The sequence below is a fragment of the Rhipicephalus microplus genome, chromosome 3 (genome assembly GCF_043290135.1).
Source record: "Rhipicephalus microplus isolate Deutch F79 chromosome 3, USDA_Rmic, whole genome shotgun sequence".
NCBI classification, from domain to species: domain Eukaryota; kingdom Metazoa; phylum Arthropoda; class Arachnida; order Ixodida; family Ixodidae; genus Rhipicephalus; species Rhipicephalus microplus.
The window spans coordinates 209,670,371-209,697,519 of record NC_134702.1 but is presented as its reverse complement, the minus strand read 5'-3'; the positions used below and the strand labels follow the sequence as shown (position 1 = coordinate 209,697,519).

The window sequence follows — 27,149 nt, the reverse complement described above, 5'->3', positions numbered from 1 at the left end:
AGCGTTTTCTGACTATGCTCAAAAAGTGTTGCAGGGCCCCTTTAAATTTGCAGGGGGACTTCGTGGCAAAGCGGATTTTTTCAGGTTGGGTGCTTTCACGGCTTCGCACTCCGACACTGCAGCATAACTACCTTTACAAGCTGTTACATGCGGATTAATATACACCTGTTCATTCATTGCGAACACTTCGAAATTTCCAATAATTTAAATTCGAATCGAATTCGAAAAACTCTTCTATTCATTTGAACATTTCAAGCATTCGAATATTCGCACAAGCCTACCTTTTATTGCTACGAAAAACATCAAACAAACGTGCCACATCACTTCATTTTGGACAGTTCATCAATATGCGGCACAGTCACGCTTAAAGAAAAATGCGGGTGAGGGTTTCGCGAATCATAGAAATGGCTTTGCAGACACCCTAGGGTCTGGGGACCCTCTTTTGAGAACCACTGGGCTAGGTGATGTTAAGAAAACGCATACGTGGTACTTTGCATATAAGAGACACCTCTTATAAAAGACTAGAATTGCTCTCCGGTGCATGCCTCTTATAAGGGGTTATAAGGGTACAGTAAAACATCGATGAATTGTACCCGCTTAAACAGTAGTTTTGTTTTAAAAGTAGTAAAATTTCCAACTCGGTGGCCATTGAACATAATAAATTTTGTATCCGCTATAATCGTACCAGCTTATCATGTATATATCGGTTAATACGTAGTTTCTCCTATTTTTGTTGCACACTCCCCACAGCTTTTCGTCCCCCACTGGGCGTTCCGACAGAACAGCAAGTCCCAGAAATGGAAAGACACCTTGCTTGTTTGAGTAGCTATTGATGGCAACTGTGTTGATGAGTGCCATCTCCTGGATTTTTTCCACAACACGAAGTACATTGCCTCTGAAATTGGAAGTTCAGAACTCGGCGAGCCAGGCATCTGATGTTGTCCATGCGTTGGTGCTTTGCACAAACTCGGTGTGCGCTTGCTCTGCTTTCTTTCTTGTTCCTTCGGTGCCGTGTCTAAGTGTTCTGTGGCTGTGCCGTGCTGCACGCAAAAGCTGGGGAGGTTTGGGAGTGTTGTTTTTCACGTGTTGTGTGTGTGTGCTTGTGCTGCTTTGTACTTGCGTCATGCTGAAGCTGGGACAAAAGCACCGAGGGCTGAAAATAAGGAGAAATTAGACATAATGTGTGCTATTGAACAGGGCATGTAAGAATTGGCGGAATGTATTTTGGATGTTACTATGAATTCTCGGATGTTCTTTATTTATTCGCAAGTAAGTGCAAATTCATTACTTTTGGGTAAGCTAGGGTATCGCTTAGCATGTAGTTTCTTTTCGTCTCCGTCAGGTACGGTTTAACGAGGTTCCACTGTATCTTTACAGTTTGGTGGGTCGTGGTTGCGTGGCGAGTTGTCACAAATTGTTGGAACATTTGGAAAGCATCTTTCCTTCCTTGTCATAACGCACAAAGTTTCACACGAGAACTGTGAATGCTTGTGTATTCAGTAAAGCATTTCATTAGAAACACAGGCGTGCATTCTTCTTGAAAGTTCTTCCACCACCATCTTGAATTTTGGTCCTCAACCGACAAATGGTGCCTCTTCAAGTCTTGTTCGATTATCTTTCGCAGTGAGGGGCAGTGCTTACTTAGGATATATCGTGGTAAATGCACCATGGCTTGCAGCATGCCTGCCTGCCACTTATAGGTCACTTCAAGGTTGGCAAAGTGGCCAACTTTTACTGGCAGGGGCAGTTTTAGTGCTTTAGCCTCAAACAGGTTTTGAATACGCTGCTGCACCTCATTGTGTGCTAGCTTTACATTTGGTGGAGATTAATAAAACATATCCAAGTCGGTCGAAGTCAGATCCGAACGGAAACCACATTACTATGAGAAACCCGTGCAAAACCATTCTATTACTGGGGCATCATTTGATAGAAAAACTAAGCATGCAGTGAAATTCCACTACAACGAGATTTTCAAGATACATGAAGAAAGTTTGTTGCTATGTATTGTCGTTACAGTGAAATTTCATGTATGGACTACGAAATAAGTTGGGGAACTATGATGATTACCGTATTTAATTGTGCAATGTACTGGCTCGCATAATGAGCCCTTCCCACACCTTGGTTCCTGAAAAAAAAAAAAAATTTTACCTATTTCTTTAATATATCTGTTCATTTTATTTAGGCGTGATAGCCAGTGCTATTGATTATCAAAACATCTAGTCATGCCATTATATCACAAAATAACGATGCAGTAAAAGTCAAAACGTAGTTTATAACATGCTAAACAGATGGGACCAGTGCGAGTGCAGACGACGTCCATCAAAATTTTAATGTCACGTCTTTTGTGGCAGCGTGCCATCTGTCGAATGCAGAAAAAAAACCTCTGCATACAGCGTCACGCAAACACAGCGGCGCAAAGACAAAGCACAATCACGCCCACCATGCTGACGGCGCGATGTACAACCGCAGCGTGTGTGCGTCGCTATTCAACGCTGCATTCTTGTTACCGGGTTTGTCATAGAGAAATTCGTTGGGCCCCTGAGGTGCAGTGGCAGAACGAATCCTTTTCCGATGCCAATGCTTTTTGTGCTTTTTGCGCGTAGTCAGTGGTCAGAGCGACAATCCGTCCATGTTTTCAGTGGGATCGCCCACCCGCCAGTGGCCCAAGTGCGCAGTGAGTAAATACGGTATACTGAAAATGAAAAATTCGGAGTTATTGTTGGGGTGCGGGGTAGCAAGTTTGGTTGTAAAATTGATTTCACAGCATGGGTTCATGCTATGGCAAAAAAGGCAGCTTCACATTAGTATGTGGGAAGCCACTATGGAATACTATCGAAGCCAATAGTATGGAAGCCAGGTGTGCTGGCGCCGGTTGTGCATAGTAAGGCTGGTTTTGCTTTCTGGGCACCAGGCACGCCAGGTGGGCTGGCGTCGTCGCTGGCATTGATGAAACAAAGGCTGGGGTAAGTGCAATGACTTGCGCGTAAGTTAGTGGGGCTTTAGAGACCCGAGGACCTGTGTACGCGTTACCAGTCATAGCTGACAACTCCTTAACGACGTCCCGTAAATTTGTACTGGGGTTGTCCGAAGAAAGCTGACGTGCTTCAAAACGGAGCGACTGCAGTTCCTCTCATATCATTGCACGGATCATGGCTTGTTACAAGGGGTCGGCAGTAGGGTTGTCAGGCATGGTCGCAGGAGAGTTGTCGAGCTGCAACCGTGCAGATTTGCTGCACTCACTATGTCATATTGGTGTAGCCAGTCGTCCACGTCCTCATTTCGGAGTCCAGCAACCAGAGGCGGCTCGCGAGGGGGTCCACTGACGATCCAAGAGTGAGTAGCTGCGGCAGTCGTAGCGGGAGGAACAAAAGGAGAAGCGCCTGAGGGTTTGTCCTGCCGCATGCTGGTGGACTCATAGCCCAAACGGCGACCTGAGTGAAGCTCCAGGACGTAAAGCAAGCAAGCAGGGACGGGGAATCGAGGAGCGACCTCCACCACTTGTGACATAGTCTTTTACACGCCTTTATTAGGCCTGGAAGACATGGCCAAAAACAGTCACCTCCGAGGCACAGAACAGACTCAATGGCTATATCCACTAACGATCAAGGTGAGGAACACTATGTGATGATGGTTATGTACAGGTAATAAAGAAGCGTGTTGTAAATTCCCGCAGGGAATCTGTTATGTTTTCTTCTGTGATTTGTGAACAGAAGTTGGGGTGGGGGGGTGGGAGTGGGAGTGCTAAAATGTTCGTACCTCATAAACTTTCCGCATGTGTGGCTTTCCATCGGTCAGTGTTAATTGGATGGTGTACATCAAGTGAACAGGAATAAGACATGCACCTTGTTGGCACCTCATCAATCGTTTCAGGTGACGCACTGTGCCTGCACCGCTGAACTCGCGCTGCACCATTCCTGAAATTCTAGTGCACAGTTGTGAACCGGTTCCGATAGCAGAGGCGAATCAAACGGACCCTTTGTTACGTTGTTTTGGGAGTTGCAAGTTTCTGCGAGTTTAAGTTAGAAATTCGATGGCATTTTCAAAAGTAAAGAATTATTTAGAAGTGTTTCTAGACTTTCACACAACTGAGTTTGTGTGCTTTGTGAGTTCGTGGAAAGGTTGCAATTATGGATTCTGTATACCACGAGCGCCTGTGATGTAAGGGTTTTGCACGGTTGCAAGGCTGATACATCACTGCACAGAAGCATCAGAAGTGAGTTCGTGCTGTGGAAAGCAGGACAACATCAGAAGTTTCTTTCAAAGACAGTGCAATAAGTGCAGAATGCCTATATACAGGATTTCTTGCGGAATACAACTTTCCGCCGAAAGTAAGTGATCAGACAGAACCATTGTTTCGGAAAAGGCTCCCCAAGTGCGAGGGTGCGAAGTGGTACGAGTTTGGACGCATGAGAGCGATTGCCATCTTCGGGGAAGTGGCTGCAGATGCCGAAAACAATGCATGGAGGCCCTCAACCACCGTGCGTTTGTGGTCGCAGTGTATAGAAGCAACGGCAGCACGTCGCAAATGTCTCAGTCCAAGTAATGCCAGATATGAAAAAAATTGGCCCCTTATCTGCATATTTCACTGCAAACGTTTATTTGATGTTCTGCGTGATGAAATCGGGGAATGGTATTCTGGAGGCGCTGCTTCAGAGTGCCTCGATCCATGCAGTGGAGGCGAATGAGCGCATCAAGGCACATGAGATATGAGCGCTATCTGACAGTTATCTTAAAAAGAAAAATTAAAAATGACCTGTGAAGCAGTGAGCACGCGGCGTGTGCGCCCGTCTTGGAGGCGATAAGGTGTAGAACGCAAAGCGACAGGTAGGTGCCACCACCGTGTCGTCTTAGCAGAGTGTTGGAAACACTTGCCTTATTGTGCGTAGTGTTTCATTGTCAGTGCACCGTGATAAACGCCATGGTCCTTAGAATTACTTATGTATGTATGCGTTTTCTAGTAAGAGATGCATATGCAGAATATATGCGTGTTGTTATGGTGTGCAATAATTACTTTTTAATTGACAATCGTACTAGTATGATTGCTGAAACTTTGGCAGTATTGGTGGGCGCTGTGGATTGGCTGGGATTTTGGCTATTTCTTCCAGTATCATTTCGGCAAACGCACAGACAGACGGGCCAAAATTCTTGTTTCGAAGTACCCCAAGAAAGGCTATCTTTAAGAGGAAATCACTTAACCCCCTCCTTCCCCACTGCTGTCTCCCGAACTTCAATCCTGCTAGGTTGGAACGTGTGCTGTTCTTCTATATGTGCTCTAATGTGTTGTTTGTTGCAAGTGGTTTGATTGATCTCATTTCAATATTGTGTGTGTGGTATCATAGTTGCTGGTAAGCCTTATGTATACCTTTTTTTTTATTACAGAGAACAAGATCAAAAGCATGGTCACACAACTCCTGGACCAAGAGAAGCAGCCATTCTTTGCTGATAAGTTTCTGCAGGCTGCATCAGAAGACAGTAAGGCAGGCCTTTTCTAATCATTGCTTCATTTTGAATATGCCTGATTGGCATTCAACCTTTTGATGGTGGAATTTTTTAATAAGGAGCTGTCCAAAATGTGTAATTTTTTAAAATTGCTGAAATAAATTCTTCAGACAATTTTATATAAAAAACTTTCTTAAAATTTTTTTCCGTGACTGTGAAGGGACAAAAATAGGCTTTTGTGATTATTCGAACGCTTCAAATATTCAAATGGATATAGTTTGATTTGAATTTAAATTTGTCCAAAATTTTAAAGTATTCTAATTGAACGAATAAATGTATATTAGTCCACATTGAACCTCTTGTAAAGGTGGTTTCACTGCAGTAGAGAAGTGCTAAGCCATGAAAGCACTAATTGAATGTATATTAATTCACATGGAATATACTGTAAAGATGGTTTCACTGCAGTCAAGCGATGCCAAGCTAGGATAAATTTATTCGGAAAAAAAAATCTGCGCTGCTGCGAAGCCCCGCTTCAAAGTTAAGTGAACGTGTTACCCTCACATGATTAATATATTTTGTCAATTAAAGGCTTGCTATGCCCGCTTATATGCTCTTGATATAGTAAATATTAAAACATAACATATTTTACAAATTATCACTTGCATTCTACCGAAAGTAAAATCTTGCTACTATTGAAAGTTGTTTCTACTTCCTTTGAACTAAAAATATTGGCATTTGCAAAGGCCGTGTTTCAACTTCTAAAAAAATATTGTGCAGGTTAGTTGGCTTATGACATATAAGCCCATTTTTTCTTTATTATACATCGTATATTCTATTTGAATTCGATTCCAAATTATCTGACTAAATTTACTATTTGCTTTCAGTTTGTTTTGAACCTTAGATTCACTTTTAATCAAACCTAGACAAAAATGTCATTTTGGTTGCATACACATGATTTAGTTTATTCGTAGTAGCATCAAGTGAATCCCTAAAAAAGAAACACTTTCACGTATTTTTTTATAAATAAGAATTATTCAGTGTATTAAATATAAGTCACGGATATACACAAATAAGAGCACCACAGTACTTTTTTTACTCTAGTACTAAACACTGGGGAAGAGTCACCTTTGATCCGATTCGGATCATCTCATCGCGCACACTTTCAAGATTTCACTCCTTCATCATCATATGAGTCTGAACTCATTAGTAAATCCTCGTCTGATGAACTGACATCCAAGAAATGAGATTCTGATTTGGCACTTGTGGAATAGTCCATATTGAAATAATCGCTTCAGCACCAGAGCAACCGGCGCACACTTCCGTAGTGCAAGCAAACTGTGTGAGTGAGTGCATGGAAGAAAAATGTGTCCTAGTGTGCCCATACGGAAAACGTAATGACTCGCAAAGCCATAGTAATTATTCGTCTTATTTTCAATGAGATTGAGTGTTTTTCAGAGACCCCAAAACACAAAATGAAGCCAAAGTAGTGTCTTGTCATTTAGAGCTCCATGAAAACCGCACGGCTGCTCAAACAATGCAACTCAGAAGTGTGGCTTGTTATGTAAGATTTCAAGCTGGGGCTGAGTATTTCCTTTATAACAATTTCGATGCTTTCAAAGTCCGAGCTTTCGCGTTGATAATTGTGTTTTGCCTTTGTGAGGACATTCATGCATAACAAACGAGGCAAAACAGGTATACGTTAGGACACCATGGTTAAATTTTAGTGCTTTTTATGTACCCAGACAAGAATTTTGACCACCTTTGGCTCTGTTATCATGGCCTAAATGTAAGTACTATGTGGTTGTTTTTGTATTTTGCTACCATCGAAATGCAGCCGCTGTGGCCAGCAATTGTAACGCACTAAGCTTAGTGGCATTATGCCTTAACCACTGAGCTACCATTGCAGGTTAGACTTTGGCTTTGCTGTACAGCTGTGAGTGGTCCTAAGACTAATGAGAAAACTTGGATCTAATAAATGTGTCACGTCTCTTTTTGACGGGCTTTGTTCTTGCCTTTGCAGCACATCTACTAGTGCTGCAACTAATCACGAGGATGATTTTGGACCATCCCGACTCCTGCTTTGCTAATCTCAAGTGAGTGTTCAGCACTTTTCCACGGTGAAATATAATTAGCACATGGACATGTCACTGTGATCACTCATTTGACTCTCTTTATCTCTAATCTTTGTTTTTTTTTCCTCATACCATCTGCATGGTAGTGTTCGCTTTAGAAAAAGAAAAAAAAAAGTTAACCCTCATGTCATTTGGGGCTTGTGCAGGCCCTTCGCAGTGCCCCTTCTGAGAGGCCTGAGCCACTCGAGCCAGCTGGTGCGCCAGTCGACCCAGAGCACAGTGCGCAAGCTGGTGTCTGTGCTGAGTGGCACCTCCCTCGCCTGCTTCCTGCTACGCGAGTTTTCGAGCTTTGTTGACAGCCACCTCAAAGACAAGGTAAGGATGCCGCTCTCAGGAGCACGGCGCTTCGCTTTTGCATCTTGCAAGTTCGTATTGGTGCTTGCAGTAAATATGCTTCACGATGTCCTGTTGATGGAGAAGGGAGACTCTAATAATGCAGCTTTTGCAGTGTCGATGGTTGGAAATTCAGCTACAGTCAAATCTCGATAATTCGAACTCGAAGAGCCCAAATATTTGTTCAACTTGAAAGACGTTTGAATTAATGAAAGCTAAATGAACGGAGGGCTCACCATACAGTGGCGCATTTGCATTGAGCTAGCACACGAGGGGGAAGTTTCAGAAGACTTCCATTTGTTCACAAATCACAGGTCATCCGTCAATAATTGATGTAAACGGGGATGCTTGTCCACACACATTTGCCTTGCAGTGAGTCAATCAATTTCGCATGCATGCAGCTTGCAAAGCATTTCTACTTCGGCTTCCGCATTCCCCTGGCAAGAGAACTTGCGCAAGGCAATGTCCAGTGCCAACACTTTCTAAAGACGACGATGACAACGACTGCGTCTCCGCTGCTACCCTCAGCTGCAGTGTGGCCAGCACGAGAAAAGAGGAGTGTCTCCGTGCGGAGAGAAGCAGATCGGCATTTGAGAAAGAACCAACATTCCACGGCAGCTTTTTTTTTTTTTGCTCTCTTTGCATCGGCATTCAAAGGAGGAGGGTCTCTACATGGCAGAGATAAAAAAGGGAGAAGAATATCACAGGTGCATCGCAGATCGGCATTTGAGAGAGAGCAAACATTCCGCCACACCCTTTTCTTTCCTTTTTTTTCCCCCTTCGCTCATAGCATTGAGGTGTCGAAGCAAAGCTATAACTGGCCCACATGCATGCACATATTGGTGCACAAAAACTATAAAGCTGCACATACAGCACAGCAGGATGGTAATTATCGTAATGTGGGTAGCTAGTGTAAAGTAATAATCATGATTACAAATCACTTGCATATTGGTTGGCTTAACTCAATTTTCTCCAGATCAAGACGACTTGAAGCATGTGAGGCACAGGTCTGCTATGCAAAGCATAATGCAGTGGTTCTCTTGTGTTCAGTACTTGTTCACTAAACAGGTGTGTTGTAGAGAAGTTGTGAATTGTAGTGCACATTCATTATACATACACAGACTTCTGGTTTGCAGCCAAAGCACGAATTCCGTGATGGCTTATAAGTTTATTGGCAAACATTCAGAGTTGCTCACCTAGGAAAAAGAGCAAGAATTCAATTATGTGAATTAGCCTTTGTTTAGTTGCTACGAGTGGTTCTAAAGGTCTGATGAACTATGAGAACTGTCAGCATAATGCGTATTTCACAACACGAACAAAAATATAAGCATACCTGGAGATTTTGCTGCGGCTGGATTTAAACTGACCCTCTAGTAGTCAGCTGCCGAATTTCGGGACACCCAATTTTTCAGACATGCTTGAAACTTTGGACGCTTTCATGGCACAGTCATAAGCCGCATTGGCATCACTATATAAGAATGTCTGAAATTGCGGGTGTGCAATATCTTTGCCATCTGATTTTTCACACTAGGAAGTCTAAAAAATTGGCAGTTAGTGTACTCTAGCCCACTACGCTACAGGTGCAGGCCTCGTCAAATGGAATATAATACGTTAAGAGAAGCTCCTGCGTGCATGCAAGCACATTCAGATGCTCAGTGCACTTTCACGATGCCGTCAAGTCACCGTTCACGTGAATGTGGGTGCAGGTGACTACTTAAGGGGGGACATGGGTCTTAGGACTCTCTCATTAATTTTATGAACCAAATGTGACAAAAGTTGGCATGCTTACTTAGTTTGTTTTCCTGATTCTAAAAATGTAGTGATTTTTTCTGTAGCTTCATTAGTTAATTAAATAATCAAGATAACAATTTCTATTGTTCTTACCACAATGGAAAAATAACCACCCGTCAAAAATTTATAAATGACATAAAGATTGACAGTAGAAAGCATAAGACATACAACATAGGAAGCACCTTTTTTTATTAGGCATTATTTCTTACTTTACAGTACACTAAACTTCACAGCTCTGAATGTGGCCATTGTGAGGTCACACAAAAGACTAGTTTAAAAAACTTGCATCAAGATAAATCAAAATCTGCTTCTTATGTTGTGTGCTCCAAACATATAGCTTCATGCTGCAAAAAAAAAATAAAACATTCTGCTGTCTGTAATAGTTTCCGATATATTGCAGTAATTTTCATGCAGGGTGTGCAAAATTGCCATTTTGAGAAAATCAAGAAAACATAGAATTCTATCATTTTTAACTGTAAAAATGTATGTACATACTTAGAATTGCACGACCATTGACATATAAATGAATGCTAGAAAGCCTAAGGATTCCAACGCTGCAAGCTGATCGAAAATTGAACGAGTACTTCTCGAATTACAGCACAGTTCATTGCATTACAGCACAGCTCATTGCAAGTAACTAAATACAGAAATTTTTATGTTAAAATAAAAAATGAAGCTGCTCATTAATAATAGGCTTCCAGCATTGTTTTTTTGTGCACATTTAGCTACACTGTACAAAAACAATTACAGCTCTGGCTGTTCTAGGTCCACTTTTACCGAACAAGCAAAATAAAGTGGTCAAAATTTGTGCTTCAAGAATAATGCTGTTAAAACTTTATTTCGTCGTTCCGAGATAAAAAATATCATGGTACACATACTTTTAGTCAGTTAATAAGCACCGGGAATGTAATAGGACTGATTGTTTGCACGAGCGTGTAGTTTCTTTTAGTCCTGTAACAAGTTGTCGCCGTGTGCTCGTCTGCCGCGAGGCCGCTTATCACTTCAGTAACTGTACTCACGGCGACTTGCGACAAATGTGCGTGTGTCATCCGCGATACATCGAATAACACAGCGATGTTTTCCAGCTTGTCCAGAAGGAGTTACCTGTAAATGTCGCGAACCAAAGTTGCTGCCCCGCCCATCAATTTCGAGGATAGGCGAGTGCCGAGGTGTTAGTTTCCTTTTCACGTAAGACTGCCGCATTTTCGAGCGGAGATTGCGACAACGTTGCGAACACGTCGTTAAAAGCAGTCTACCATTTGCCAGTAGCTTCTGGTGCGGGGGCGGCGAGCATTTTCACTGCGAACGGATTGACTTTCTGTTGTTCGTAGACGTGCGGCGTACTCCACTCTGACGACCTGTCGCGCAGTCCAAGGTCCTTTCATCAGGCGGGGGGAACCACGGCATCGGCGCGTTTAGCGATAAGACTGCGCTTCCGTTCCATCACTGCAAAGATTGATACCTCTTCTAGCTTCACTTCTGCTTTTTACTTGCCGTCCTCTAACTGATGAGGCTGCAAAACACAGCCGTTCTCAGTAACGTTGTCGGCAACCAACGGGCTCGTACGCGAGTTAGGCTTACGTTGGTGACTCGGCAACTGCCGGTGACCGCGTCGAGTTCGTTACCCTCGTTGTCCTGAGCCATAGCGGGGCTCTTTCTGAAGTTCACAGAGAACAAACGACCCCCACACCCACTTCAGAAAATACTATAGCGCGGAACTTCTTTACTGCCGCGGGCAGCCAGTACCACTATGATTAATGGCGCATATCTGTGCGCGTCCCGATGGTGAAGCAAAGGCCGCAAGCGCCCCTTGGCCAATCGGATGCCTAGGTTTTGTCACTGCCCCAAGCAGCCAATTGAATCGTGCGCTAGTGCTTCTCGATGACGTGTTTTTGCTAAAAAACCAATGAGTAAGGCGAGCCAGCGGTGGCGGGAAATTGAAGATGAAGAACGACCCTTCCAAACGAGACGATGAACAGAAGATAAACACGACAGCTCGTGTGTAACGGCAACAGTTCGGCGCGGAAAAAGCGCAATTTTAGCGTCAGTTTGCGCTCAAATTTATCTCACAGGGATGTTATAAATTGGTTTTGTGCCAGAAATAATGACGCGAGAAGCTAGAAACTTCTTAGGTGCAAAAATAGGTACAGATTTCAAAAATGTCAGCTTCCAGAAGTCGATTTTTTTGCGATTTTTGGCCTTCTAAGACCCGGCCTTTGAAAATGGAAATATCGCGAAAAAGTCGATTTTTGGAAAACCACATATTCGGGCAGTACGTATCATAAACTACCTTTTCTGTAAATATTAACCTCTTACTCATCGCGAAACTGTTTGAAGTAAAGTTTACAACAACCCGCCGCAGCCCTACAGTGACACAAGGGCGCTCAAAAAAGAACAACAGACTTTGCCCAGGCGGCGCTGCAAAAAATGCCGCTGCCAGCGCCCCCATCGCCGCACCAGTCGTAAATGAATATTGCACAGAGGGCCGTCCGCAAGCGCATATGCATAGGCCTTCCTCTTTTGTTGGTCTTGAAGCGCGGTTTCTTGAAAATCTGGGGGGTGCTGCTGAGGGCCCACGATGGCAGACGTGCCTGAACTCGGCTCCTTGTTTTCTTGTCAGTTTGACTAGTTTTTTCGGCTGATAGACCACGCTTCGTTGCCGCAGAAGTGTATGCCAGTTACACGGTGAGCCTGTGTCGCAGAGGCAGCGTTTTTGGAGAACCTTTTTCTCTGTGTTTTGTAAACTGAGCACCCTAAGCCTAGTGAGCAGCTTCGGACTGGCCTAGGGCACAGCTGCCGGCGACCGCGTTTGCACCGCGTCCGCGCGGCCGTGCCGTGCCTGGTGAACCTGTTACGCCCGGCGCGTTTCACTCCGAATCTCAAGATGCCTACTATGAAAACGACCACGGCATGCACAAGCGTTCCAGTGAACTTGAGCGATTTCCCATTGCTATCTGACGAAAACGAGACAATGGATGCAACGCAGCCTACGTTGTCATCAGAATCATCTACCTTACCTCGTGTCCACGACACGGCAGCGGGCTCTTCTACCGGCACCACTGAACTTCTCGACAATGGGGTACAAAAGAATAACGCCGTGTACTAACAACGCCAAGTGTTACCGAACAGACTGCACGCCGAACTGGTTGAGTCGGCCCCGCTATACTGTTTTGATCAGGCCGCCATACAAAGTGCACGTGACAGACATTCCGAAACAAGCCCTTACAGACGCCATAGAGCAAAGCGCTCCGTCAACCTTTATTGCAGAAATGTCAATTCTCCGCTTTGACATAACCAGTAACTGCGTATGAATCACACTTCGTGACGAAGGTCATTTTCGCAAACTATGTACACTGTCGCGGTTAGTGGCAACAGTCAATGGTAGCGTGCGAGTAATTGATGTCGACACATCGGCTCTTCAACCACACGCAGTCAGCAGCTCTGGTGGGGTAATAAAGATCAGACTTGGCCTAACAATTGAGTACATCAAAGTGCATCTGCGCTGTGAACAGGCAGCAATCACCGAAGTGCGCATGCTTCGTAAAACACAGCTGCTGCTTTTGACATTTGATACAGACTCCTTACCGAAACGCTTGGTGTTTGAATATGAAGTCGTCCGTGTTTAGAATATCAGCCTCGCCCGGTCGCATGCTACAACTGTCATTGTTTGGGCCATGTTGCCAAATACTGTTCCTTCCTGCCAGTATGCCGGGACTCTGGCAAAGCTCCACATGAGGTCGACCGAAACTGTAAGCAGTTTCCTCATTGCGTAGCTTGCAGAGCGTCCATACACATTTCACTCAGCCCTCATTGTCCTAAACGAAATATATCTGTATCAGCCCTTCTTCGCAACACTAATGATTCATCATCTACGACATCTGCCACACAGCCTACCCCTCCGACGCCTCGGAAAGTAACCTGGGCTCAAACAGCCGCTTCTTCCGATCTGACTCAGCTTATCAACAGCCTTCGCCAAGAATTACAGGAATTACGGCAGGAAAATTAGAAACTTGCGACCTCATGCTGGACCAAAAGAAAGGGAATCAGTCCCCAATGCCAAGCTGCAGTCAGTCTCGAAATAAAAGAAAGAGCCGTTCTCCGACACGTCCTAAACCGGTCACAGACAAGGACTCCGCCTATTCTCACATTATTGGGCTCCTGCGACAAGAACGGGCTCAAGAATCTAGTAAGCTGGAGCATGCGATTCGGTCGGAGATGGTTAACACTCTAACACAAGCCCTTGATACCATGCAAACTCGATTTCAAATTATGTTTGATGAACTGCAGCGCAATGTCCTTGCTGATGACAATAAGCGCCGCAAACCAGAGCTTTCCTCATGAGCTCTTTCGCTCAGGGGGTGCAGTGGAATCGTGGTAGTTTTAATCAAACGTGCTCCACTATCCGTAAATATGTCCAAAGGCATCGCCCCTTGTCCCTTCTTCTCCAGGAGACGCACAAATGTGCTCGCTTCCTGGTTACCGTGCTTTTCAGATACCAACCATAAAACATAAGCGGCAGGTTCTCAAAGGCCAGGCAGCGCGTCTGGTGCGTAATGAATGCCCGGCCACTTCTTAGACATTCCTGATCTCAGTTCTAATGCTCGCGAAATAGTAGCTGTTAAAATTTGTCCTCCTGGTCAAAAGCCCTTCGTGGCCATGCCTGCGTATTTTCGCCCAGGAAATATTTCAGTTGGACCAGACGCATTGCTGGAGATGTTTTAGCAAGCATCCAAGAACCTCTCTCTGCTCATTGGAGGTGATTTTCATGCTCATTACCCTGCCTGGGGTGCCCGAAAGGCGAATAACTGCGGGAAATATTTTTATGACGCTATTGAACTCTCTTCTGTAGAAATATGTAATGCCCTCGACACGCCTACAAGAATAGGACTACATAGAGCGCAGAGAGACACGACCCCAGATCTCACCCTCGCCAGCCCCCAATTTGTACGGCACTGGACAATCTCCAGCCAGTCATGGGGCAGTGATCATCTCTCGATATTCATGGCACTTAATCGAAAACGCCTCCGGATCAAAACAACTACAACGATGACTAATTGGAATACTTTTCGTAGTAATGTTACTGGATCCTTCTCGACAGTTGAGGGCCTTCTGGACATTGTTCAACAGGTCCGTGAGCTGGCACGCGAAACAGGGCCATGCGAAGACCATACTCAGCCGATGGATAATCATTTAGGCAATTTACGGAAAACAGCAGCCTATTTAGTCAGAAGATACCGCTCGCATGGCAAACGACACTCTGACGTCATGAAAATTAAGCTCCAATTTAAACTTATCAATACATATCAGCTCCAACTTCAAAGTGAAGCCTGGAAATCCACTTGCGAACGCCTTGGCCGTGTACTGGGCCTCTAAGGTTTATGGCGCATTTTTCGTAGCCTCAACGGGAAAGGAAAGGGCAACTCTCCTCTGGCCGAGCTGTTCCTCAAAGCAGATCCGTCCGTTGTGGAAGATCAAGTTATTACCACTTTCTTTCTTCACGCTTCACTCACTCCGCCTACATCTCCGAAAGCCTGCACCATAACACAACCTGATCCGAATCTCGATCGCCCATTTAGCATGGGAGAAATGCTAGCAGCCATCAAACATGCGCGTCCTCGATCGGCGCCTGGCCACGAACGAATCACATGGCAAGAACTCCGCAACCTCGGAGATGAAGCCCAGGATGCACTTTTGGCGGTAATCAATGACCTCTGGGCCTCAGGAAATGTTCTGGAGAACCTTACGCTGTCTCTCATTTATCCTATTCCGAAACATGGAAAAGAGAAGACCCTCTGCAAGAACCTCCGGCCAATTTCTTTAACGTCTACTTTATGTAAGCTCATTGAACGCATGATTCACACACGCATGTCCCATTAGCTCGAGATAACCTGGCCGGGATACCATCCAGCCCAGGCGGGTTTTCGTCCTAACCTCGGCACCCATGACTGCCTTTGGCTGCTCAATCGTACTTCAAGAAAGATGTTACCTGACTACTTGCTGGCCGTCGACATGCAGAAAGCGTTCGATAATGTTCACCATAAGGCTATTCTTGAAGAACTAGCTAAGCGCTACCCAAGTCAGCGTGCGCAGACATGGATTCGAAATTTCCTTGCCGCTCGGCCCATTCGCTTAAGCGGCGCATCACCTGGATGGAGCCCGAAGACGTACTACTAGGACAGATGTGTTCCACAGGTATCTATTTTAGGACCGACGCTGTTTAATCTGACCATGAGCAGGGCAGCAGAAAACATTGAACGGGACACCACGGCTAGATTTGCCATCTATGCCGATGATATTACTATATGGACAGAGGCAGTGGATTATTCTGACAAAGAATCAATGCAGACTGAGCTGCAGGCAGCCATCCTTAGTTTAGAGTCCACTGTTAACAAAGTAGGCCTGCAGCTGGCTCCACATAAGCCAGAACTTATAAGCATAGACGGCAAGAATAGCACCAACCCAAAAATGTGTATCTCACTCCATATTTGATCACACACTATACGATCAAAAAACGGACAAATCAGAGTTTTAGGTTTATCAATAGCCAGCTGCAACAGCCCACAAAAGTGGGTACGTGGGCTGCGGCAGGCATGGCCAGCCACGTTACATGTGGTACATCGTCTGTCCAACAAATACGGAGGTGCACGACAACAAGCCTGTCGCACTCTTGCAAGAGCTGCGGCTGTTGGAAAGGTTTTGTACGGCACACCAATATACACGTTCTCTCCAACGGACATCCAAAATTTGGGACGCCTTCATCGGGCTACTCTCTGTACCATCACGGGGCTCCCTAAACACACTAAGATATCCGCCCTTGAAAGCGCAGGGGGCTTGCCCCCTCTGCAAGACGTCATCCGTGAAGCCAACACTCGACACGACATCCGCCTGGAAAACACGCCGCAAGGTTGTCACCTTCTGGCCTGGGATTGTCAGCGGCATGATGATGCACCTATTCTTAATCAATTGTTACCCCCATGGGAAACTTCAATAGCCTCTCGACTGTTCCGTCGCCACACATCTCGTCACAATAATACTGCCCGCCAGTTTCTTGTCACGCGACAACTCAGGGAAGCGAGCTTAGATACCATCGACATATACACAGACGCTGCCATTACCGATGGCGAAGCTTGTATAGCATGGATCTGCGCGCAGACCACCGAGTACAGGGGCCTACAGTTGCCATCTACCGAACAGTATCCCTATGCATGCCGAACTACTTGCCATATGGGGAGCGACTGCAAGCCTCCCGTACACTATACAGAAACCCCTTCGTGTCTTTACGGACTCGCACGCTGTCTACTTGGAAATATTTCACCCAGCGTCCGATGATGCTACAGCTGCTGCTATTCAAAGCATCATTCGTAGGCATGAAAAAGCTGACAGGCCAATAAAAATTATCTGGACGCCGGGGCATACGGGTGTGCCCGGAGCCAACACGGCGGCAAACGTCGCTGCTGCTTCCCAGGTGGGTCGACCAATCTTTCTCTGCCCCTACCCCTCAGGGTGAACCCGTATGAGCTCTTATGTCAAATGGCTTCCTCGGTAGCCACAATGCACTACGTACGCACTTCTTTGCGTCATGCTAGTAAAAACGCATTGCGCAAGTTAACCCAAAGTCCTATTTTCCAGCAAATGTAAGCTTTCACGCTCCCAAGAAATCTTCATTAAGAAGGTCTACCCAAATTCAGCATGCACACCATACTCTTTAGCAAAATGGCGACAACTGGACATTGAGACAGTGACGCGCAATCGCTGCGGGCTGCGCTGCCGCGCAGACCTTCACCACTTACTGTGGCAGTGTTCCGCATTTGAAAAAGGGGGAATGGCCATACAAGCTTTGCAAACCACAAATTATGGTGAAGCACTCCTTACGGACTCAGACACGCAGTTAATATTTCCCCAATATGGAAGTCAGAGCGGCCTGATCAGAGTGGTTTAGGGGGTCTGGCAAACCACAGTACTGACACTATACCGCCTCAGTACCAGTGATGGTGAATACAATAAGTGTGAAACCCGTGACCGTGAACTAGTAGTGTAGTTAGAAAGTCCTGCTTATCCCCACGGAGGTCCTGCACCCCTCTCCCTTTTTTTTTCCATAAAGGACTTTCCATTCTGAAAATCAAGAACCTGGCAAGCTTCTTCCTTCAATCCAACTTCGCTTCATAAAAGTTGGAAGCTCATCAAAAGGAAATGCGGGCACAATGCAAAAGATGTTTCATTTATTTCGGCGTGCTGCAACTGGCAATTGAAATGGAAGCGAGCATCGCATGACATCGAGTTCAAGGCAGGGACTCCGACGTGCGTTTTGTAACGCCTAAATGCATTAAACTTGGGCATACACGTGATGCCAAAGCGATAAAGTGCATACAAGAGCAATCTATCTTACTATCATTGGTACAAAGCTTGCTTTATCCGGCACGAATGTCCATGGTGATTTTCGCTTTGCAGTTGCATTCTTCGATTTCTCGCCTCCTGTCCGTTGAACTGTTTTATTACACATGCTCGAATGCTCTCTTGACGGTTGTCTTTCGTTTGCATATACTGCAAATGGGGATACATGTGTGTCCACTTTCTCAGTGTACAACGAAACTCAAAACCAATGCCTCTGAGATAGCTCCGGTAATCATAAAGACCAACAAAAAAAAAAAAGATATGACACACGCGTTCACATTTCTTATTTAAAGCCGGCCCTTAGAGCCTTCAAAGCCCTACGTGCGTAATACCGTGTCGTGGCGACAACTTCAGATTATCAGTGGTCGCGAGGTGCGCGACAGCCAAACCGCTGGGCGTCACCTGTCTACTGTTGCACGTCATGCACCGCGGTCAGAGGGTCTGTCAAGCTTCATAATTAAAGTTACCGTGGTTCTCCGTCAAGGCTACTCAAAACAATAACAGGAGACCTACATTATCCCACTTACCTAAGCGAACGGCTGTGGAGAATGCGAGTAATTCGCTTACCCAAAACGTTCGCAACAGCCTGTATTTAGCGCTCTCGCCATTATCCTTTGCGAAAGCTGTGCAAACCAGTAAAACTGAAGTCATTTGCGTTCGTGGCCATTCCCAACGCAACAGTAGTGCAGAATGGGGTCTTTTTTTGTAGAGTGCGGAGCTGTTGCGTCTGCTCTTGTTTTCACCGTCGTTCAGTCTAGTGAACAAGCAAGCACTTCACGGCGGTGCGGTGATGCGCCTAACTAGCGGAGAAAAATTTGTAGCTCTTTTTCTGAGTGTTCAATGCGCAAATACATCTAATATTTTGCTCAATAGTTGTTGCGTGCGCTATAGTAGCACCTGCTTGTACAGCAAACTGTGCAAGGGAGTCGGGCTGTGTGCACTACTTAAAACTGAGTCGTCAGGTGGTGCTGCGTGTCCGCAAAACTCCAGAGTGTGAGGTCTATAGTCTAAATTGGCGCGATCACAGTTTCTCGACCGGTTGGTTGAACGAGCTCCGCTGTTTTGGAATTGTTTTGTTTGTGAATTCTTTCACTTTCTTTTCCTGCCACCCGCGACGACGGCGGCAGCCTAGGAGAGAAGCAAGCTGCTCATGATTGGAAGGTTCGCGAGAGATTTGAAGTTTCCTGCGGCAGAGAAACACCGCCGGGATTGGGCGATGCGCGCGCTCCTCAAGGACGAGAGGGACCCTGCGAGGGACCCTGCGCGCGATGACTTAGTACCGTATAAACCGGACTATAGGTCGAGTGGGAATATAGGTCGACCTCTCAAGCTCAGGTTACAGAAAAAGAACAAAAAAAGAAAACAACCCAAAATTGCCGAGCAACTGTTCCTATTCGTCAGACGAAGCGCCACTGTCTTTTGAACACGAGAGTTTGTCGCTGGCCACCTCCCACAGTGGGTTGTCTTCCATGCCATACAGCGAGTTGCTGATGGAACATTTCTTAAAAGCATTTTCCACCATGGAATCTGGCAAGGAACCCCAGGTGGAAAGCACCCAGCCACAAACAGTCGCAAGCGCAGGCTTCTGTAGGCGGCCCATCGGTTTCTTTGGGACCTGGACATCCACTTTTGGTACTCCAGCCGCATTCGATTCTTGAACGACTTGTTTAGCATAATGTCGATCGGTTGGAGGGTGGACGTCATACTACCTGGTATCACGGCGAGATCCGCTTTTCCAATGCCTAGTGCGCGCTTCACAGCGTCGGTTAAGTGACCACAAAACACATCTAACACCAGCATGCTGCAAAGACACAGCAGTGTACCTGGCTGACGGTTCCAGACTACTCGTATCCATTCGAGCATCATGGCCTCATGCATGTATCCCTTTTTGTTGATGCGAACAACACGGGGCGGGAACATTTATTTCGGCATTGTCTTACGTTTGACAATGATGAAGGGCGGAAGCTTTCCACAGTCTGCCATGCATGCCAGCATGACGATGAAGCGCGAGTGCTCGTTGCCAGTGGGCTACAGCTTTATATCCTTGGCACCATGCTGCATGATCATGGTCGATGAAGGCATGTCAAACCACACCGGGGTCTCATCGGCATTTTCAATCTGCCCGGAAGTCAGTTCATGAAGCTCTGAAAGTTAATAACCTTGTGCTCGAACTTGTCTGGAAACTTCTAACAGATAGATGTGTGCCACCGGAAAGGAAATCCTTTGAGTCTCATGAATCGACGCACCCTAGAGTTTGGTGCACGAAACTCTTCTCTCGTGAGCCCAGCTTCTCGAGCGAGTTCCACAGCTTTCTTGCGAATGGTATCCACGGTCACTGGCAGCGATCATGCATGAACTTCCCACACAAAGTTTCCTAGCGTATCCTCCAGCTGCGAATGAACCGCACTTCGCCCACGAAGTTACATTTTCCGAGGATTGCACATCGGCATCTTCCCTTTGTGCACCCTCCATTAGCGCACGCTTTTTCTGATACACCAAAGCGGCGCTGAGCAGCCATATTCCCATTTGCTTCTGTGAACTCAACAACGTTTAGTGTAAACGCAGCTGAGTACTGCCTTCTCGTACCGCTACTCATATTCAGTGAACGAAAAAAAAAGACCACTAAAAATGAAACACAATGTCAAGCAGAGCGAGAACTTGGAACAGATCGGAGACAAATCACCAACGCAAAAAAAACAGACACGAGAGAAAAAACAACCTGCTATTGGATTTAAATGCAAATATGGCTGTGTCTAGCTTCTCATGCACATGCAAGCCACATGTTGCCAGACAGCGGTGCACTGTCGGCTAGCCACCGCTATATAAGGCGAGGGGCAACTTTAGCTCGTTGTTTTATTGAAAATATCTCGACTTATATTCCGGTTTATACTGTACTCTTGCACATAATGCGGCTCTCCGTCGTCTGCCGCTCCTCCATCCCCGGCGTTTCACTCACTATCGTCTATCGTAGCAGCCGTTGGCATACTCTCCGCGTTTCAACTGTTTTCATGAAATGATTTTCAAATGTCTTCACGAGATTATTTTCAACTGTTTTTACAAGACCGTTGTTGCATTCGCTCGTGATGCGTCCAATGAAAAGGAAGACGCTACAAGTGTTCGGTGCAAGGAAGCGATCTATGAAGGTTGTCCGCATGGCGAGGCTCTCCGCTTGCACGTGCGCCGATGGTGATCTCACCGACAGTACATGTGGAGCAGCTTCTTCATCTACGCGAGAGTGTGGTTGCATCGACGCGCTTAGACACGGGACTCCTGCTTCACCGGTGCAAAAATTTGACGTTGCAAGTGCGCCTGGTGTCTCGCACTCATTGACAGGAGCTTCCACATCCTCTCTTTCATAGACCTTTGGGAGTGCGATCGTATCGTAAACTGTGCACTTACGAACACGTTTTCTGAGAGGTGGCGGATCAAGAACGTGCTGCTGTTCAAAGGGAACTCGGCACTATGCCAGCGACGGAGCGGTAATTTCAGGCAATGGAGCGTGAGCTGGCCATTCAGCGGGCAGCCGAGAGAGACTCACTGCGCTTGTAGAAAGCTAAGAAGAAATCTTTGGAGAAGACAGAAAGGTGGCGAAGATTGTGCCAAAAGACACCTCCAGTTATGCTGCAGGGTTGCTTTAGATTTGCATATATGCCCAAAACTTTCAAATGTCGTTTTCTCTAAATGATTTTCTTTGGCTAGTGAGGCTGCTTGTTCCAGCCATATCTGGGGAACCACTCATCCTATTTTCATAAGTCTTTTTTATTATGTACGTGAATAGATTTCTGGTAGGGAGGCAAGCCCATTTTTTTCAATATATTGTCTCTTATTTATGGTACCTTATCAAAACTTGATTAATCACATCCCAATCACCAAGTCTAAATTTGATGGTCTGTTAAAACTTTTCAGTAAGGAAATTAAAAAAAAAAAGCTCTGTTACTCCCTGAGGTATCAACCTGAGAATCATTGTTGTTAATTTCACAGTTTTAGCAACATTTGAAAGTTCTCCAGGCTTGGATTAAGAGAACCATGTGCACTATTCTGACATACTGCCGTAACTGGAGAACCAGTGAACATACCTTCATGAAGTTTCGTAGTAGTTTTAATGCTTTCGCTATTAGTCTTTCCTGAAAATTTTATTAAGATATCTTAATAAACAAAGAAGTTGGTATCTGACGGTAGCCTCCAACCATAACATACATTCTATCCACAACAATGCTCTCTGCAGCGGCTGTGACGGACATTGATGAATGGTTTTCGCTGCAATTGTCTCTATGCGGCATGAGCAAAATGTGAAGAGGTAGTCATCGATTGTGACTGCTGAGGTCTTCAGTTAGTAGAGTGCTTGAACATTATGAGAAATTTGCACGGGGGTAGCCGAAGGCATAGGCACTGCGTTGTGAACACGCAGCCTCATTGGGAACTTGTATGGCTTATGCGGACAAGGCTGAGAGCTGCACTTTTGATGCTCTTGCAGGCCGAGGAGTGCGGGCCGGGTGAGGCCAAAATCTTGGCCGAGGCGCTGGTCGCCATCTGCTCGGGCTCTAACTTGGATACCAAGGATACCGAGGACCTTGCCCTGGAGTCCTTGCTGCCTGCACACCACTCAATCTTTGGTGAGCGGGTGGTCGGCTTTTTGCAATTGGGAGACCATGAATGAGCTTAGCAGGCAATGTGCTGCACACAACTAGCTAGGGACGATATGTCTCCTTCCACTTGCTAAGCTATCTATGTAAACCTGCATTTTGCTCTAATCATGACATATTCAAACTGCTGCTCATGCGAAATAGTATATTGTAAATAACGGGATGCACTGGTAATGTACTTGCACTGTCTGTTTCGTCTAAATAAGGTCTTGAATCGGATTTTCTAAAAATTTTCAGTGAGTGCATATTGTTTAGACTTACGCCACTTGGCGCTCATCCAGCAGCATGTCAGCAGTCTTGTAGTTGCATGTGCTAGTACTGATTGAAACATCGGGCATAAAACCCAGGTTTGTAGTGTTTGCGGTGGTGGCGTGGGGTATAAATTAGACACGCCTTTGAGTGGAGAGCTGCTGTTGGGAGAGTGGCAGCCCCTGCTTGTACTTCCTTCAACAGCTGCTCATCATCCCAACCTGTGGCTTCGCATTGTGGACTTGCTCAAGCTCGACCGCGAGGCCCCACTGGACCCTGAGCAGGCACTTCCACTGCTGCTGTCCAGGGAAACCATCGACCCGGTGAGAAGTTGCTTCTAATGCTGTAACAGCAAAAGCAGGTCTGTGGGAATACTTTAGGCACAAGAAATTCGAACAAACCTTGCAGTATTATAATTTACTTCAACATGAACTTAAAGTGTCTGAAATTGTGCAGAATAAGAAATAAATGACTGGACATACTTTAATGGAACCCAGTAGTTACTGAACCCAAGGAAGAAAAGAGGGATGTTGATTGTACTGTTATTAAGTGTATTGTACCAATTATGATACAGATGTTAAAAATTGCATAACACTAGGCAAAGTAAAGCTTTAAAGCAAAGAATACAGTGGTGCCACTTGATATGGAAGTTGTGGTCAATGCCGACCGAGAAAATATAAATACTTGCACCCACTAGTAAAGTCACTAATATTGTCCACGTCCACCATGACCTTGTAATTTGTTAAGATGACAAGTTTGTGGACATAACTAGGCTTGTGCAAATATTCAAATATTTTGAATACTTGAATTATTATTACAGTATTTGAATTCACTTTGATTTGAATTTGACCTATTCAATATTTCAACATATTCAACATGAACGATTAGATGTATATTAATCGGCATGCAACCCACTTGAGAGGTGGTTTTGCGGCAGGGAAGAGGGGCTAAGTTCTGATAATGCCTATCCAAACAAAGTTCGCCCTGCTGCGAAGTCTCACTTCTATGTTGAATGAACAGATTTATCTATTTATTTATTTATTTATTTATTTATTTATTAGTATACCGTCAAGACCGAGTGGGTGTTACTGAGGGGGTGGGCACAATATAAATGCAGCATAAGTGATAATAACAGCACTGAAGGAAATGACAAATCACAATTGTGAAAAACAAAAAAAAACAAAAAGACAAGAGCAGACAAAGAACAATGGGCTGCAGTCACACCATAAAGTGTTTTGACACTGCTGACTCGAACAGCCCTTGATCCTAAGTGGCAGCAATGGCAGCAATATTACCCTCATATCGATTCATCATTTCTTGAATTTAAAGGCTAGTCATACCGGCTTATATGTTCTAAGTATAGTAAATTTTAGAACATGTTTTACTGGTTTTACTGCATTCTACGAAAGGCAAATTCTGCTACTATTCAAAGTTGTTTCCACTTTTTTTGAAGAAAAAAAAGAGGGAAGGAGGCATTTGCACAGGCCTTGTTTCAATTCTAAAAACTTATTGTGCAGATTATGCAGAATAGTCGGGTCATGACGATTACTATGCCCATTTTCTTTATAATATGCAATATATACTAGTTAAGTTCAATTCGATCTTTGTTTCTGCCTTTACATTTTTTTTATTCTGTTCCGAACCGGCTCATGCTGATCACTGTCTTTCTTGTCAGGACGTAAAAGGAGCCATCACCACCCTGACGGCCGTATTGCCAAAGTTCGTAATGAATTCGGTAATCTCCGAGGTGCTGGCAACCCTGAGCCGCAATGAGCTGCGGCTAGTGACGGCTGAGGAGTATTCCATCTACAGCACACCCGAGGGTGTCCTCCACAACAAGAGTGTGCTCTCCACGTGAGTCTTTTACCATCCACAGTGTTTAATTGGTGAGGATTCTCTTTTTAAACCCCTATGTGCTCATTTTTTTTTTCGAAAATTTCTGGCGATAAAGTACCTATTTTTTTATTGACGACATCGATTCTGACTGTACTAAAGAGTAGCTAGTCAGTGTTGAAAAATTATTTTCCCCACATACTTCATCAAATCAACGTAATAAAGTTTATTTCCGAACAATACACAGGAAACCAGCTATCTGCTCCTAATAAAAATGAAATTGTTGCAAACAAAACAGTTACAGGTGCCACATCTTTCTTCATTTGTGTTGGCTAAGCACGCTTTGGGTATTTCACTCGGGAAGCTTCGGGGCTGGTCTGAAATGTTTCAAAACTCGAAATAACGCTATGCGGCTTCACTGGCGGGCACTCACAGTTACTGTTCGGGTCCGATCTGTCTTCATCACAGGAGGAGCTACTTATTCACTGTAATCACTGCCTTCACTTACGGACAAACGATAAATATTTTTACTTGAATCATTGTGACTTGAAGATGAGGAAGAAAAAGAATAGCATTTTTTTTTTTTTTCATCTTTACTGGCCAGCTATGCATGGGTCGCCGCCACCGTACGCCGCCCTTCCGTACGAAAACCGTGCTCAGGTCGCAGGAGAAAACTAAATCCTTGAGCAAATGCTGCCATTTAGTGGATAACATGCAATTTAACCCATAAATGCATGCGTCTCCGTCTGAACGCCAAAGAAGAGTACCTATTCTGCTTGGAGGAGTTCTACTCGTCTGAAAGAGTTGAAGGGTTAATATTTAGCAGGCAAGCCTTCATGGGACATGCCTATTGCATTGCAAGGTACTGATGAAAAAGATGCATCTTCTGAAAAACCACTTGAGGGGGGACACTGTACTTGAGAAAAAATGCCAGATATTTTCATGTGATTATAAAGAAAATTCAAAGTGTGATTGAGTTTTCGATGCTGATTTCAAAAATGTAAATACTATTCCTCTAAACCAATTAGTTGTTGAGACATCCTAAAATTAGTTACCTATTGTTTGCCTGTATGATTACAGAAGAAATTGGTATTGGAGAGCTGCTATTGGCACATGCCTGTGTACTAATGAACATAAGCCTCTGTCACACCGGTCCCGTTTATTAGGGAGGCGATCGCCGGACTAATTCCAAGAGCCGAAGTATCGGCCCCCCGAACCGCACCACGAAAGCGTGGACAATTTAGAAGTGGTCCTTTCTGGTGCGCCAGCGGACGCCGGCTGTGGTCCAAAGAACAAGTCAGAGCCGAGAGTTGATAAACAAACAAATTATATTCTCAATAATGGCAGATCGAAAACAATACACAAAAATGCACACTCCACAATAGTTGCATACAAAATGTCACCAATCAAACCAATCAATCAACGTACTACACAATACAATCAGCCACACTTGAAACCACGGACCCGGACAACAATACGCACTACAATGCAGTCGCATGCATTGAACAACCAAGACACTTAAAGACTAAAGAGATAGAAAACCTATTCAGTCCAAAGTTCTTGGAACCAGAGTCTAGATGATACTCTTCCGAGAATCACTCACTCAAAGTCCAGCGTTGTTGTCGTTCCGCAGCCCTCGAAGTTTCTCTTCCAGGAAACCTCGCCGGAGTTTCTCTTCCAGGAAACCTCCCGTCTTCAATAGGCCACTCTTCAAACTTCAACTTCTTCGCCGGAACACGTCGGCTTCACACACGCAGCTGTTGCCACGCGTCCTCGCTCAATAGCGGTAAACACACGCTCTTGCCTGTAGCTCGAGCCTTCACCCACTGGTGGAAATCCTCTTCATCTCCGGCTTCGTCCCTACGGACCAAAAACCTTCGCCGACTACACGGCGGAATCCCTACGCGCTCTGGCGCTCACTTCCGTCTCCTCCTGCTTTCTCGTCTCGGCCGCTCAATTAAATACCTTCCGCGCCACCTTCCAGAACGTTCTCCTCATTTCGTCGGCGCGATGCGCAGCGAAGGCTGGGAAGAGGGCGAGACGGTTGGAAGTCCCTCCGCGTCGCATGACTCACCTCGGCGTGGCCCCGCCCCCTTCGTTCTAGAAAAATCGCGGGCTTGCTGGGCCGCCGATGTGGGGTGAGGAGGTTCGTCTGCGAAGCCATGCTTCTGCGGGGAGAGCGCGCGCCCGGGAGCCGTGGATGTTTGTTTTCTTTTTTTTCTTTTGACCTCGCGGCGTTTCTCCCGCCCGTTGTCGCAAGAATTTGGCGGCGCGCCCGTTTTTAGCGCTCGTTCTGTGACACTGCCCCCCACTTTAAGAATATTATCTCATAATATTC

General features: G+C 45.3%; 1 protein-coding gene across 1 annotated transcript in view; it reads left to right on the top strand.

Moving 5' to 3' along the window:
• LOC142804118 (stalled ribosome sensor GCN1-like) overlaps nt 1–27,149 on the top strand; it is a 344,986-nt gene that overhangs the window by 79,589 nt on the left and 238,248 nt on the right. The window contains exons 15-20 of the mRNA XM_075890700.1: nt 5,380–5,472; nt 7,460–7,532; nt 7,718–7,886; nt 22,561–22,699; nt 23,183–23,301; nt 24,654–24,832. Of these exons, the coding sequence (XP_075746815.1) occupies nt 5,380–5,472; nt 7,460–7,532; nt 7,718–7,886; nt 22,561–22,699; nt 23,183–23,301; nt 24,654–24,832 (772 nt within the window). The remainder of the gene's footprint in view (nt 1–5,379; nt 5,473–7,459; nt 7,533–7,717; nt 7,887–22,560; nt 22,700–23,182; nt 23,302–24,653; nt 24,833–27,149) is intronic.